Source organism: Dermacentor variabilis, chromosome 1 (genome assembly GCF_050947875.1).
Source record: "Dermacentor variabilis isolate Ectoservices chromosome 1, ASM5094787v1, whole genome shotgun sequence".
Lineage (NCBI taxonomy): Eukaryota > Metazoa > Arthropoda > Arachnida > Ixodida > Ixodidae > Dermacentor > Dermacentor variabilis.
The window spans coordinates 256,954,790-256,968,938 of record NC_134568.1 but is presented as its reverse complement, the minus strand read 5'-3'; the positions used below and the strand labels follow the sequence as shown (position 1 = coordinate 256,968,938).

Below are 14,149 nucleotides of genomic sequence, written 5' to 3'. Positions count from 1 at the left end.
CCATGGGCCCCCCAAAAAAGTAACTGCGCGACCAGCAGGTTGCCAGCCCACTTCTCGTCCAAGCCTGTGATTGAAGTGGATCCCGTCTTATTGAAAACCACCATACCTTCTCACTTCCCTGTACTTTTACAACCTCAACACCTTTCTCTTGGCTCAATCTTCACACAGCCTCATTTGCAGCCACAACAGCTCTTTGTACGTTACTGTCACGTAAAGGCACCTCTGGCACTGTGTACACCACAATCTGCACCTGAAGGGACATCTCACGCAAGTCATCTACCCCCTTCGCAAGACTCAGTGCTAGTCCTGCCCCTTTCCTGCTTAACACGTCATTTATCCCACCTGCTACTACTACAACGTTGCGCTCGCTGGCATTTTCTGTGAGCTTTTCTTGTGCTCGCTCCACGACAGCACCTAATGCCCACCATGGAAATATTCCTATTACTACTCTTTTGTCACCTTTCACCCTCTCCGCAATTGCCTCTGAACACCTGGCCAGTTTGAGTCGGTGGCGATAGTCACCCTTTTACTCTCTCCTACTGCCGAGGCCTCTCCCTGCTTCCCTTTGTCATGCTTTTCTGCATGATTCAGACTTGAGAAGGGACGTAGGGGCATTGACCCCCTACGTTCCTGCTTTTCCCTTGTGGCCACTTCAAGGTAAGTGAAGCTCTTTCCGGCTACACCCCCCCCCCCCCCTGCCACAATGCACGCATGCATTCCATGTGCTTTGTTGACACTCCTTGTCCTGTCACGTTGGGAGACTGCATTCCGTCGTCATGACCATTCTTGCTTATGATGACGGCCCTGTTCAGCTTTTTCTCGGCTATTTGAAGTCTTTTTTTTTTTCCACCACCTTCCATACATCAAGCTCCATATTTAGCTCATTTTTGAGCTCTTCGACCTGTTTCACAAGCTCATCCTGGAAATCCTCCGTTTTGTGTAGTCTAGCATGGACATCAGTGTCATCTGTGGCTACAGCCCGGACCAAGGGCAGTGTCAGCCGTGACCAAGCCCCCTTGGTCCGTGTCAAGCACTTTCTGACACGGCATAGAGCCAAAACATCATTGCCATTTTCAGCTCTGTTGCGTTTGCTACATCGCCGCTGCCCATGCAAGGGCTGCTCCATCCGCACTGTCATACGCTCTGTCGTGTGAATGTTGGTGACAAAGTGATCCAATTCACATCACATTGACTGATTCACATGCAATCACGTCCATCCTGTGAATCCTGCTTTATCAGCATCGCTGAAGAAGAGGGGGGGGGAGAGCAGCTGGCCGAAGGTATGATGTGAACAAGTCGTTCATCCGCAAATGGAGGCCATTTTTACAAAGATTTGAGCATTGTTGTATGCAGCTATTTAATTCACAGATAAATGAGCAATCTGACTCCGCCTACCTTTCTTTCCGATTTAGTTCTGTTGCACCTTTCCCAAACAATTTCATTGGCGGCTCTTCTGAGTCTCTAAGGTGCATTTCTGTAACTGCATGCACCACTATTTGTTCTCTATTTAACTGCTCCTCAATCGCTCGTTTTTTTTCTTTCCGGACTGTAATTTCTGAATTGCAATTGGTGGTGTGGGTTATATGCAGAAAAATATGGTAATTTTGTCTCCCTCTTCAACTTCATAATAACAATGTTTTACTTTATTTCATACCTAAAAACTACAATGGATCTAAAAAACGCAGGAAATCTGTAGTGTCACGCTGGTTCCATCATCACCGCAGCTGCATCAGAATTTTTTTTTTTTTAGTCTGGCCTCCTTTGGCCAAAGAGACACAAACAGAACTTTAGAATATTCTACAACCAAGTCATTGCTTCTGGGCTGACCTGGTTTAGATTGAGCATGGATGCTTTGCAACAACCTCCGCAAATTCTGCATTAACGCTTTATCAAGCGACAATATCGAAAGTCCGTAAGTAGGCTTTCCCACCTTGCCCATACTAATATGGCCATGTTGCCGCTAGTAGAGCTGCTAAAGCTGAAATGCACATTATGAAAACTGGACGGCGCGGGGAATGGACGGCAGCAAGAATGATGTCACAATCCTACATAGTGACACATTAATACAATTCTAGCCCAATGTCAGCCATCTTGGTTATGTCAAAGGAGGTGTGTGGTGAAGCATGCTTTGAGGTTCGGCATATCATCAACTATTAGATAAGTTAAAGTTGGCTAAGTAAAATAATCATTAGCAACAGATGAAAAAATACAACTAGCATGAACAATGCCCATAAACAGTGATTGCCATTTGCACAAAATCAATTCATGCCTGCTGTATGAAAGCATGAGGTGCATGGCAGAAGCGCAGCTAGCAAGTTTGGTTTACAAGAACAAGTTCAACAAGCAGAATTTATGTTCTTGCCCTTATTTAAGCCATGTGACTATCATAATGGGAAGACAATCTTGCAACATAACCCATCAATAGTTACAGTATCACAGATTGCTGCTGAAAAAAAAAAAAAAAGTGCTATATAGAGCTGAGAGGTAACAACAAATCCGACTGCTTCCCAACACGCACACAACAATTTTGATATTTTCCACTGTTGTTACCTATCTACAATTGGAAGTAAAAATCTGGCATTTCCGATGGCTAAAAATGCTTCAGAAGTTCTCACATAAAACGAATTATCGACAAACTACGGAATTGCCAACTTATGTTAAGTCAGACCTTCAATGTTTTCTCAACAAAACAATTGTATGTCGGTTCTCAAAACCCCTGCTGGTTAACATGAACGACCATTTATAAAATAAATCTAACGTTCCCTTCCCCTTGCCTTCACGTTTTGTGCAGAATGCTTACAAGAGAACATAGAACTTCTGTGCTACACGACTGTGAGGTGCAATGAAGTCGTACAAAGTTGAGGTCTTCTTTGAGCAACCACACATCAGCCTCATTAATATACGAACTGAACGAAAATTTCTTCACACAATGCTATCCTGGACTAACATTAGCTGGAGTAGGTCACACATGTGGGTAGTGGAACTTGAATGTCTGTTTATGGGTTTTTTTTTTTTTTCAAGCATTGTGCTAGCAGGGCACCTTGCCTTACACCTAGCATTTGTTATCTAAAAATTTCAAAACCTGCATATACAATACACACTGCAGTCTTTTTGAAACTGCACTAGTACTACTTTTATGCTAATTAAAAATTACACATAGCTTATACCTGGGACTCTGGGTTCCTCCAAACTCTGTACAAGCGGTCTGTAGGGAAAGGGTCACTGCCCAGCCCTCTGCACAAGCCATGCCAGAGGATCTTCAGGCCTTGTCGATCCTTCACAAAGAAGCCTGGAAAGTCCAATTCACTAACCACTTCTTTCCAGTTCAGTGTTGGTACCTGAAAAAGTACAGCAAAGCATGTATTAAAATAAAAAAATTAGCAAGACTATGCAAAACTGATTAGCTATGTGCCAAAGGCCATTGCATCACAGATCGATCCCTTGCAGCAAAGACCTACTTGTTCACAGATAAAAACAGATTCCTCCCATGGCCTGTGTTCAGCTGTTGTACCACCTGTGCATCACAGGCCATGGCTGCCACACATTGCTGGCATGAAATTCAGGGCACATCACACACACCTATCCTCTGACCCACCAAACACCACCTGTTACATTTATGCCACAATTTGGCACAAATACCCTTCCTTTTCAATTCAGAATTTAACCATGTCATGGCAACCCCACGTAAACACTGTATTGGCACTTCCAAAGCAATGCACTGGTAAGTTCTGCCAGTCCTAAAGTCTATACACAAATTCGTGCCACAGGCAACAGGCTTTTCCAGTTTAGTGATGTCCCTCTATATCTGGTTGCTGTTATAAGGAAATGTTTTGACTTACATCTACACTAATAACTCATTTCTTATATTCACTGTATTCCTCCCCCACCATGCATACACATATACAATACACATTCAACTACATTACAATCTGATTGATATATTTCTAGTCGACTTTTCTTAACTGCTATGTTGCATTTGATGCCAAGATTGAAAAAAAATTCAGTGGAGACACTTAAGACTGCTTATGTGTAGGAATGCGAACGCATCATACCGTTTGTAGAGCTCAGAATGCCATGAACATGTATGCTTATATTTTACGCTCACGACCTCCCTATTGGCTGCGCTGTCAGGTGCCCAATGACACACGCACTAGGCTACACCTTTAGTCAGCCAGATGGCTTCAACATGACATGTGCAATGACACACACACTAGGCACACCTTTATTCAGCCAGAACTGCAGAGCCACCATGTCAACAGAGAAGCGTGCTTGTCTCACAACCCGGAGGCCTGAGCAAGATTCCCACCATACAAACCAAAATATACCAAATTTTATTTTCAGAGCTATTAATTTACTTTGTTAACAGGAGCCTCCCTGAGAAATTTGATGGCAATCCGAGCACTTTTCGCCATATTTTTACATTTTGCGCAGTCGGTCAGTTTCGGTACTATCTTTCGGTCATGCCAACGCTGATGGATTTTGTGAAATGGAGCATATAATCTTAATATATACGGGTTCTCTTAAGAAGTACTTATCTCAAAGAAGCTCGAATGTGACATGTACTCGTGCAATCACTTGCAGAGATAGTTTCGCTTTCGCGAGACTCAACTTGTCCCGGCTCCAATCCCTCAAACTATACGACCAATAGTGCTCCTGGCACTGATAACGAGCTTAGCACAGCGCCAGAAAATCTTGTCGGGAATGCTGTTGGTGCAGAGTCGCACGAAATTTCGTGAAAGTGAAACTATCTCTGAAAGGGATTGCCCAAGAATACCGCCCAAGGAAAGCCGTCCCTACCTAATACAATGACTTGTCCGTTTGTTACAATTTACATGGACGTATTGTGCAGCATCGACAACATTTGGATGTCTGTGCACGCGACAATGTCGACGACTTGCTGCCAAATGTTCCAGCTCTTGAGAGGAAGCTCATGCTTCGCGGCTGGGCAAGTGTACAGAAAAATATCAGTTTTGTTTTTTAAAGGTGAGAATCAAGACTCGCGCGCAGCTGCTCCAATTGGTTGTCATATTTTTTTTATATAATTAAATCTACCTTCCTTGGAGCAGTGCAGGTTCGTGCCGCGGGCGTATTCAGGTGGTCTGTACCCATTTTTTGGGCAACAGTGAGGGTCACTTCTTATATTCTTGGTTTTTTGATTATACAATGCCGATTATACAACAGTTTTGCATGGCCCCCTCAAAGTTGTATAATCGGAGTATTTAGATGGGAACTCCAGGGCTAAAAAAGCTTCTTCTTGAGAGCAACGTGAACCCAAAAACAATCGATGTTGCATGCAATCATGTTGCTAGTACAGTCGACTCCCGATAATTCGAAGCCGTTTAATTGAAATTTTCGGTTAATTAGAAGTGAAGTGCTTGCTGGTCCCATCAGTTTTGCGTGTAATCTTATGGAAGATGGATGGATGGAATAACTTTAATGAAAGGCACTGCGAGCTACGGGGCGCAAGGTCCCATAGAGTGGACTACTCCCACGTTGGGACCGGGAGTTGTAACTCCCTGGCCGCATCGTGGGCTCGCTGGACGGCCCAGAGTTGCTCCGCCAGGTCCGTGCTGCGTAATGCTTCTTGTAGCCTGGCAGAGCCTTGATCCTTGTTTGCGTGGGTCCGACCACACGGCTAGAGTAAGTAATGTACGTCTAGTGTGCTATGGCAATTTTCGCAATATGATGTTTTATATAGGTCAGGCATGTAGTGATGTAGTCTGTTCTGCGTGGGGTACGTGTTTGTTTGAAGCATTCTGAACGTGAGGGCTTGAGGCCTGGTGAGCTTATTGTGAGGTGTGCTGTATATTCTGCGGTCTAGATAAAAGTGCTTTGTGACCTCTTTATATGTGGCGGGAGTGTCCCTATTCTCGCTGGGGTGGTCACGACCAGAATAGGTGGCGTCGCGGAGGGTTGGGTCTCGCGCGCTCCAGTGAGCCATCTCACTGAGATTGTGAGGGGCATCCTCAATCTCTCCAAGGTGTGCCAGGAACCAGGAGATGATGCGATGCTGCAGCAGTGCGGATCATTGATTATTTGCAGTGCTTAATCGCTCGATAATTCGTAGTCCTCATCCAGTAATATTGTATAATTGGAAGTTAATTTTCAGCTGGGATCCTCGAGGTGACAGTCATTCTTTGGTAGAATGTGCAATTTTTCAAGTGCTGCAACAGCTCCGTGCTCCACGTTGGTGTCATCGCCACCGCAGCGCCCGCAGCGCCCGCAACGCCATCCTTCTTGGAGCGGCGTGATTATTCATTGCCATGGCTGCCGTGGCCTCCTCGATCAGCTCCGGCGGGAGGCAAAGCGGCTGCCGCGCGTGGCCAGAGCTGATCGCGGAGGCCACGCGGGTGCCATAGGTGCACGCAGCGCTGCATACTAGCAATGGTGAGATTGTGCGAGATTAGGCTTGCAGCGTATGCAGCGTATGTCGAGGCGTGTGTTGGTTGAGCACATTTGTGCGGGTAGCTCGTTGGCTAGGTTGTTTCGCGGGTGATCCTACGCTTCGGAATATACTGTACGTAGTCGCACAGTTGATAGCCATGGCAAACCGTGGCTCTTATCGCACGCTCGACCTGGCAACGAAAGTTGAGGTTTTGAAGGAAATTGAGAAGGGAGGTGACGCCAAAGAAGACATAGTGTGGAAGTACGGGATCAAGCCAAACACGCCCTCAAACTACATCAAGACCAAGCACACAATAATGGATGCATTTGAGAACAACAAGTTCAAGACGTCTCGGAAGCGATTGCGCACCGGCGCTTACCCAGAGTATGAGAAGGCTCTGCTGGTTTGGACTAGGGAGGCCAGGAGCAACGAACTTCCTCTCAGCGGAGACATCGTTGCGATGAAAGCCCGAACGCTTGCAGCAATGTTGGGGATCTATGACTTCGTTTCGCCAGATGGATGGCTAACGCGCTTTAAAGATTGCCATGACCTGGTTTTTAAGAGCATGTGTGGTGAAAAAGAGTCCGTTAACCAGGAAACATGCGCCACGTGGAAGGACGGAAAGCTGCGTGACTATCTCAGCGAAAACAAACCAGAAGACATCTTCAATGCAGATGAGACTGCACTCTTCTATTGGCTTCTACCAGAGAAGACCCTGACATTCAAGGATGACGGCTGTGCTGGGGGCAAACGCAGCAAGGAGAGAGTGTCAGTGCTGATCGCAGCAAACATGACTGGCACAGAACGATATCGCTTACTTGTGATCGGGACAGCCGCTAAGCCGAGATGTTTTAAAGGCGTAAAGACTGTGTCTGTGGACTATGAGGCGAACGAAAAAGCTTGGACGACGGCCGAAATCTTCCAAGAGCTGGATAACCAAATTGGACAGCAAGTTTGCTTCTTCGAACCGCAAGGTGTTGTTCCTTGTCGATCACTGCAGTGCTCACATGAATGTGCCAGCCATGAATGCAATACGCCTCGCACTTTTGCCTGCAAACACAACGGCTGTTTTGCAGCCAATGGACCAAGGCATCATCAAGAATGTTAAGGTCCTGTACAGGCGGCACCTCCTCGAGTGCGTGATTTGTGTATGGATAACTCCGCCAAAATACGAGGTGAGCCTGCTCAATGCCATCCACATGTTAGCGCGAGGATGGGATCGTGTGAAGCAAGAAACAATCGCAAACTGCTTCAGGGCTTGCAGTTTTGTGGCAGCTTCTTCGGAGGATGCCTCTGCAATTTCATCGGAGGAAGCGTCAACAAGCGAGCTTGACGGCACTGATTTTGGTGATGCTCTCGGAGACGTCAATTTTGAAGATTACGTCGCCGTAGACAAGGCGGTCGAAACGTGCGGTGCGCTGACAGATAACAAAATTGTGGAGATTATTCGGCCCCAGGAAGCGACCCAGGAAAGCGGCGATGACGTTGAAGACGAGCCGCAACCTAATGCTGTCGATGCAGCTGTGGGCCTTGCTCTCGCGGAGCGCTTTTTTGCCGCTGAAGGTAACGCGGAAGAAGCGTTCCACCACATCTACAGCCTGCAGAACTTGCTTTCAGCAGCAAAATTCGGCAAGAAGAAGCAGAGCAAGGTGACCACCTATTTTTCTTAGAGAAAATACTCGATTTCGCTACAAATAAAGTGCTGTTTCGTGTTTTGTGCTTAATTAGAAGTTTGTTTAATTCAAAGTTTTTTGCAGTCCCCGTGAACTTCGTATTAACGGAAGTCGACTGTAATAACAGTTAGCAGCACTAAGAGGGGCAAAGTACAGGATGTTGGACCCACCAAGTCATAGAGTGCCTGAATGAAAATGTCAATGTTCCAAGTAACGTGGCTTGTGTTGGCATCCTTGTCGGCCCCCCAAGCAGATGCTGCTGATGGCCCCAGGCCTTGGAGTGGCTCAGAAAGGCCTGTATGGGTGTTGGCCATCATGGACAGAACTCTGGCCACCATGCATGGCCCAGGGTCCCGCAGACCCATCTGGATGAGGCTCTGACGACACTCCTCCACACTGTACACACAAAAACCAAACATCTGTGAGTGCCTTTACAACTGCAGACACAACACGCAAGTGGAAAAGTTACTGACCATAGGTACAGGCTGGGGTGAGAGAAAAGAACAAAGCATGAAAACAACACATGCATTTAGAAAAACCCTTGTAATAAGCACACAGAACATTTTCATGAGGATCAAGTTTTCAAAAATTTTGGCAATCTCCTAGACTGCAAGTAACTGGTCCTATAAACAATTTGCACTATACATACCATTCCTTCCTATGGGACCTCCGTACGAAGTCTTAAAGGGCCCCTCACCAGGTCTGGCCATTTTGAGCTGACAAGCGCAGAAAATACAATGCGCGATAACAATTGTGTCAGCAAAGTATTACGTCACTACGCGCCACCAGAAAGATCTGAAATTTCAAACCGAATGCAGTTTTCCTTTCTCCTTGTGGCAGCCACGCTCCAAGCCGGAGGATGACGTACATGTGCTAGTGGGTGTTCGCACTGTGACATCGCTCACGGTGACATGAGACTTTCGATAATTATTCAAGCCAGCATCTGTTATTTGTGTAATATGTTGCTTGAACAGACGACTTAAAGCTTAGAGAAATAATAAAACACCCAAACCGAATGTATGCATGTTTTTGTTTTACTTTCCACAGCTGCAAGAGATGTACTTCCGTTTCGTCTGCTTGTTCTCACGTCGTTGAGTTGTGCACGCAGACACCGAAACTCATTTTCTACAGTATTCCAGTGCGGGATCATGCTTTGTGATCCGCTTGTGTCTGCCTCAGTAGTCGTGTAGCACAGACTTATACCACTAGTCAGCTGTCGTCGAGCACAGTGTGTAAAATCACGTGCGCCGCAAAACGAGACGACCACAACAGCTCGCACGCGACGGCATCAGCGGAAGTGCACCGCACCGCAAAGAAGCGAGGATAAAAAAAAAAAGGCGGGTCCTGTGACGTATGTATCACACGATTCTCGAAGTCTGGCATGGGAAAACGCAGGGAATTTCGGTTGCGGAGGCTACACGGGGCAAATGGAGAGAACGTCTGTTTGCGGTGAAGCTCGCCCTCTGAAATCATGGTTTCGCGATACTGAAATATTTTTATCTTTGCTATTAATGAGCCGATTTGAAAAATGTTTGTGGGAGAATGCTTCCTGAAGGACACATAACTTCAGCGTATAACCGAAATTTTCTATGGGGCCTGGTGAGGGGCTTTTTAAGATATGGCCAAATTCTTCGGTGTCTGGGAATTAATCTGAAAGTTTATATTTGGTCAAGAACAGAAAATGATCTGTTTGCAAAAAAAAAAAATTACAGTAAGCAAGGTGCTTTTCAGCAGTATAAACAAAGATGCAATCAAACGCAAGATGGAAAGCTTGTATATGACTAACCTTGCAGTGAAGCCATAGCCGACTTCTTTGATGAGGTCTACGTGTGACAGTTCCATCTGAAGAAAGAACAAACACAATTCAGGACACAACTGTGAGGCTTGTATTCAGCTCAACAAGATATCGTGACTTTCTTACTGGTTTCGACATGTTTGAAGCTGGCTCAGTCATTCCTTTTACCATGAGCACATCAGATGCTTCGCTGTAAAGCAGTGGTGCTAAAACTACCGGCACTCTATCCTGAGGAAAATCTGGACAGAGTACAAATGAGAGCACAAGTAATATTAAAAAGAGCATTACACAACTCAAAGCAGCACTGAAGAGAAACATAGCTATTCTTGGTAGGTAGATTACAAACTTGGAATTCTCTCAATGTCGATTCAGCAGAAAAATAAGATTGACACTGAATGCCAGTTATGAAGCTGCAACATCACTCTTACAATAAATTATGCCTTCCAGGACAGGGATTTGTTTAAAAAATGTGACTGTTGCGACTACAATTTACTAATGTTTTCTACTTTAGTGAACCTCAGATCTCAGAATGAGCCGTAAAATCAAATTTTTTTTTCACAAGAGTAAATATACGAATCTGCCTTTTTCATGTTCCTGAAACCGCTGGAAACGTTTTGGGAGGGTGCAGGGGGCTTTTGTTGATTGATTTGCATACATGCGCCCATGTTGAGTGCGTTGGTCGTGTGTTGGTTGTGTGCCCGATTAATCATTAATGGCTTCTCCGAGGCAGCATGTCGTTCCTGGATGTCACGTAGCATTCACCGATTACTGGGTGAGCAGGCCTGAGTGCGCTGTTGTGCTAACAGTGCGGCCGATAAAGGCACGCTTGAAGTCTGCTTTTGCAGGTTGCTTTTTGTATTCCTTTTACACATTCATTAGACATTTCACAAATTCAAGAAGTCTTTTGAGTGCAGCTTTCTACGTTGGGTTTGCCAAAGTTGTGCATTTGTTTACATTAACATCCATAGCCACATTTCGTTAGCTCCAATAGTGGAGAAACAGCGCATCGCAATATGCAATAATGTCAAAACAAAGCAAAACATACAGATCTGTGCATTACAGATCTACATTACATTACAGAACATACAGATCGGTGCATACGTGTCAATACGAGCAGCTGATCCACTTAAACAACGGCTACTATGATCCAGACATCTATTACGGGCTGTTATTACCTCTTCACTTTTCTTTATGTTCATCACACTTAGTTTGTGCATGCCATAAAGTATTAGAAGAAACTGTGCTCAGCGTAAGCGCTCACTTATAGGCCGTGTAGTTCTCGCGAGAAAACGCAGATGTCATTGCTGACAGCACTGGTAACTGAGTGAGGCGTTGTTTATGCTGCTTTACCAAATGCACTGTCTCTTGTTTCCCATTTCATGCAGAGGTAAACGGTAATTCATAGGAATTAAGAAATGTGTCGAGGATAAAGGTGCATATACACTAGTGGAAAAAATGCACACGGCACACCACAGGTGGCAAGACACATGCCACAAAAGCTGCCTCGAAGCAGATTTTACGTGCCGCGAGAGGGATCGTTCCTGGACAGATTTCTCACGACTTTCCGCGCCAGCAAGACAGCCGCGAATGCTGGAGACCAATGAGAGCGGCCCTTTCAGTGATGTGTGCGGGGGAAAGTGGTTTCATGTGGACCCGCCCGACCGTTTGATTTGTACTCCTATGTAGTGTCAGCCGGAGCGTTCATTTCATAGTATTGTCTACTCGCATCAGCTCACACTCATGCTTGTTTTGGTTTGCTTGGTTTGGTCTTGTTCGCAGTTGTTTTGATCGTCATGGTTTAGGAGCGTTTTTAACAATGAGGAGTTTAAATTGAGACGTCCCAATAGAAAGGTTTTTGGAGACGGAGCACCACATCTAATTCTGTACGACAAGACGGACCCTGAATACAAGGACGTAGAGGCAACACCCTGTACCTCATTCTCCTCGTCTTTTCAATGTGGCAACACCACATCCATCTACATAAGACATAACTCGTGCTAAAAGCGAAGGATGAAGAACGTAAACACTGAGCAGATCTGTCAGCAGACGAAAAAAAAAGCATGCGATATCTCACTTACACGCAGAGTAAGAGAGGAAGCAAGATTTTCATGCTGCTGCGTGACTGTTACAGCGGCTCGCCACCAGCTGGTGTGGCCACTCTGCCACTGCTGCATTTTGTTGGCAGTGGTGCACCACGCATGTTTTTCCGCTAGTGTGTAGGCACCTTAAACCGTACACACCTACCCACCTACGTAGCGAATGCGACCAGCCGCCTTCAGGAACAGTGACGTATAGCACTGTGTCGCCACTTGCCGTTAAATTTGCATGCGCCATGCGAAGCTTAGAGTAGTTGATATCAAATCGCTACAGGGACACAATTGAACTTTAAGAGCGGTTTCCTTCGTCACAACTGCTTATATTTAAGTTCAGGTGCACCAGAGGTGGGTGCACGAACTCAACGGAGTCAGGCCTAACTCAACTTTCACTAAACAGGATCGACATTGGCTCAAACTTCATATGAACAGCTTGAGAGGACTGACGCTTGTGCATTTCAACTTTGAAGGCATGTTTCGACTCCTTTTGACTGAATTATATATACAAGACAAGGCGCTGTTTGGTTCGACGGTGAATCATGTGGGGTTTGCTCGAACAATCATGGTCAGCATGCAAACTTTGTCGGTGCTGTCAACAAGAAAGCCTGTCGCACTACAACAATTCGCGCCCATCGGTTGGGTCGTTGGCCTATTGATAAAATGGTCTCAGCACCACACTGTGTCGAGTAGTCAGCCAATCATTGGCGTCAGTCAGCTTGTTGTCGGTCTCACATTGACCCAGTGTTACTGCGCCTTAAGGTACATAAGTCAGGCACGTGCTGCCACCAGCAGCAAGAGAGGGCCGACGCTGCAATAAGACTTCGTCAGCAACATGATGTTTTTAAATGTTGCCCAAGTGTAATGCAGGGGTTTATTGACAAGTTTGCTAGTGATCAATGCAAACCAGTAAAGACATGGTTCATGGTGCAGTCAGGTTAAAGCCCTGGCCACTTTGTTTTAAAGTGGAGTTGCAGTCTTGTGTTTCGCATATTTTTGTCCCCGTACCGACAGAGCTATATACCAGTCAAATTCCAGCACAATATACAGCACAAGTGTTTCCTGCAGTTTGCATCCGTATTATTTTTTTTTTAAATTGCGGACTTTTCCCCGATATCAGGTCGCGTGGCCACACACACACGACCCTTCCAAAACGTCTCGCGACTAATCCACTCGGGCGGGGCGCATGCGCTGTCACACTGTGCCAAAGGCGGATTCAGCTGCACTCAATAAGTGTATGCCTAAAATGAGAGGCAAGAGACAGAGCAGAAAAAGGTGTGATGCATACAATGAAAAATTCGACATAACAAGATGCAACCCCACTATAAACACCATAAATAGTTATTGTAAATTAAGGGGTTTTGTGTGCCAAAACTACAACTTGATTATGAGGCATGCCGTGGTGGGGGGCTCCGGAATAATTTGGACAAGTCCACCAGGGGTTCCTTAACAAGCACCATAAATAGTTACCTTAAATGCTGGCTAAGCTCGGGAACCTAAGCTTGCAGTCAAAATTGTAACAAAGATGACATGAGAGACATGATGAAGGGTGAAGTAACGCGACGGAGGAGAGTTTCCCCCAAATAAACCCAACTGTCAACCACTCATCACTGTCTCAAAACATAGATCTAAGTCAATAAGCAACTCGCAAAACAACATTGTACATAAATTATTTTTTGCACATGGCACTAGAACTGACTATGAAGGTAATAGCTACAGCTTGCTCACCTTTACGGAGATTCTCAAAGAACGACTCCTTCAGTTCATTAGTAACACCAAAGTGCTCAGAATTTTTGTTCAATAACTCTACAAGCAAAAGGTGAAGAACCTCAGGAGAGCAATCCTGAAGATCACCCTCCTGTGTGGATGAGTCTGCAATATAAACGAAACATAAAATTATAAGCAAACAAAGTGATTTTGGGGGCATAACATTTATTGCTTAGCAGACAAATTGAAACTTGCACAAGCCTGGCGACCCCCTTCTACTTCCTCCATATGGGCACTTGCAGTACAAGGTACAAAGTAACAGACTGCTCTTAAATACAGTCGAAACCCACGATAACGAAACCCCGCGACCACGAAATTCTTGCGACAAAATTTTTTCCTATCGTCAGCGAACAATATGGGATTCAATGAATTTTGTACCTCTGGACAACGAAATCTCGCTGTACAACAAACCCACATCAATGAAATTTGCTGCAACGTA

At 45.4% G+C, this 14,149-nt stretch overlaps 1 protein-coding gene across 4 annotated transcripts in view; it reads right to left on the bottom strand.

Moving 5' to 3' along the window:
• Window positions 1–14,149, bottom strand: part of Not1 (CCR4-NOT transcription complex subunit 1) — a 108,717-nt gene that overhangs the window by 82,748 nt on the left and 11,820 nt on the right. For all 4 annotated transcript variants that reach the window (XM_075673515.1, XM_075673514.1, XM_075673513.1 and 1 more), the window contains exons 5-9: window positions 13,672–13,815; window positions 9,980–10,092; window positions 9,845–9,900; window positions 8,229–8,454; window positions 3,168–3,338 (exon numbers count right to left, since the gene is read on the bottom strand). In XM_075673515.1, coding sequence (XP_075529630.1) covers window positions 3,168–3,338; window positions 8,229–8,454; window positions 9,845–9,900; window positions 9,980–10,092; window positions 13,672–13,815 — 710 coding nt within the window. The remainder of the gene's footprint in view (window positions 1–3,167; window positions 3,339–8,228; window positions 8,455–9,844; window positions 9,901–9,979; window positions 10,093–13,671; window positions 13,816–14,149) is intronic.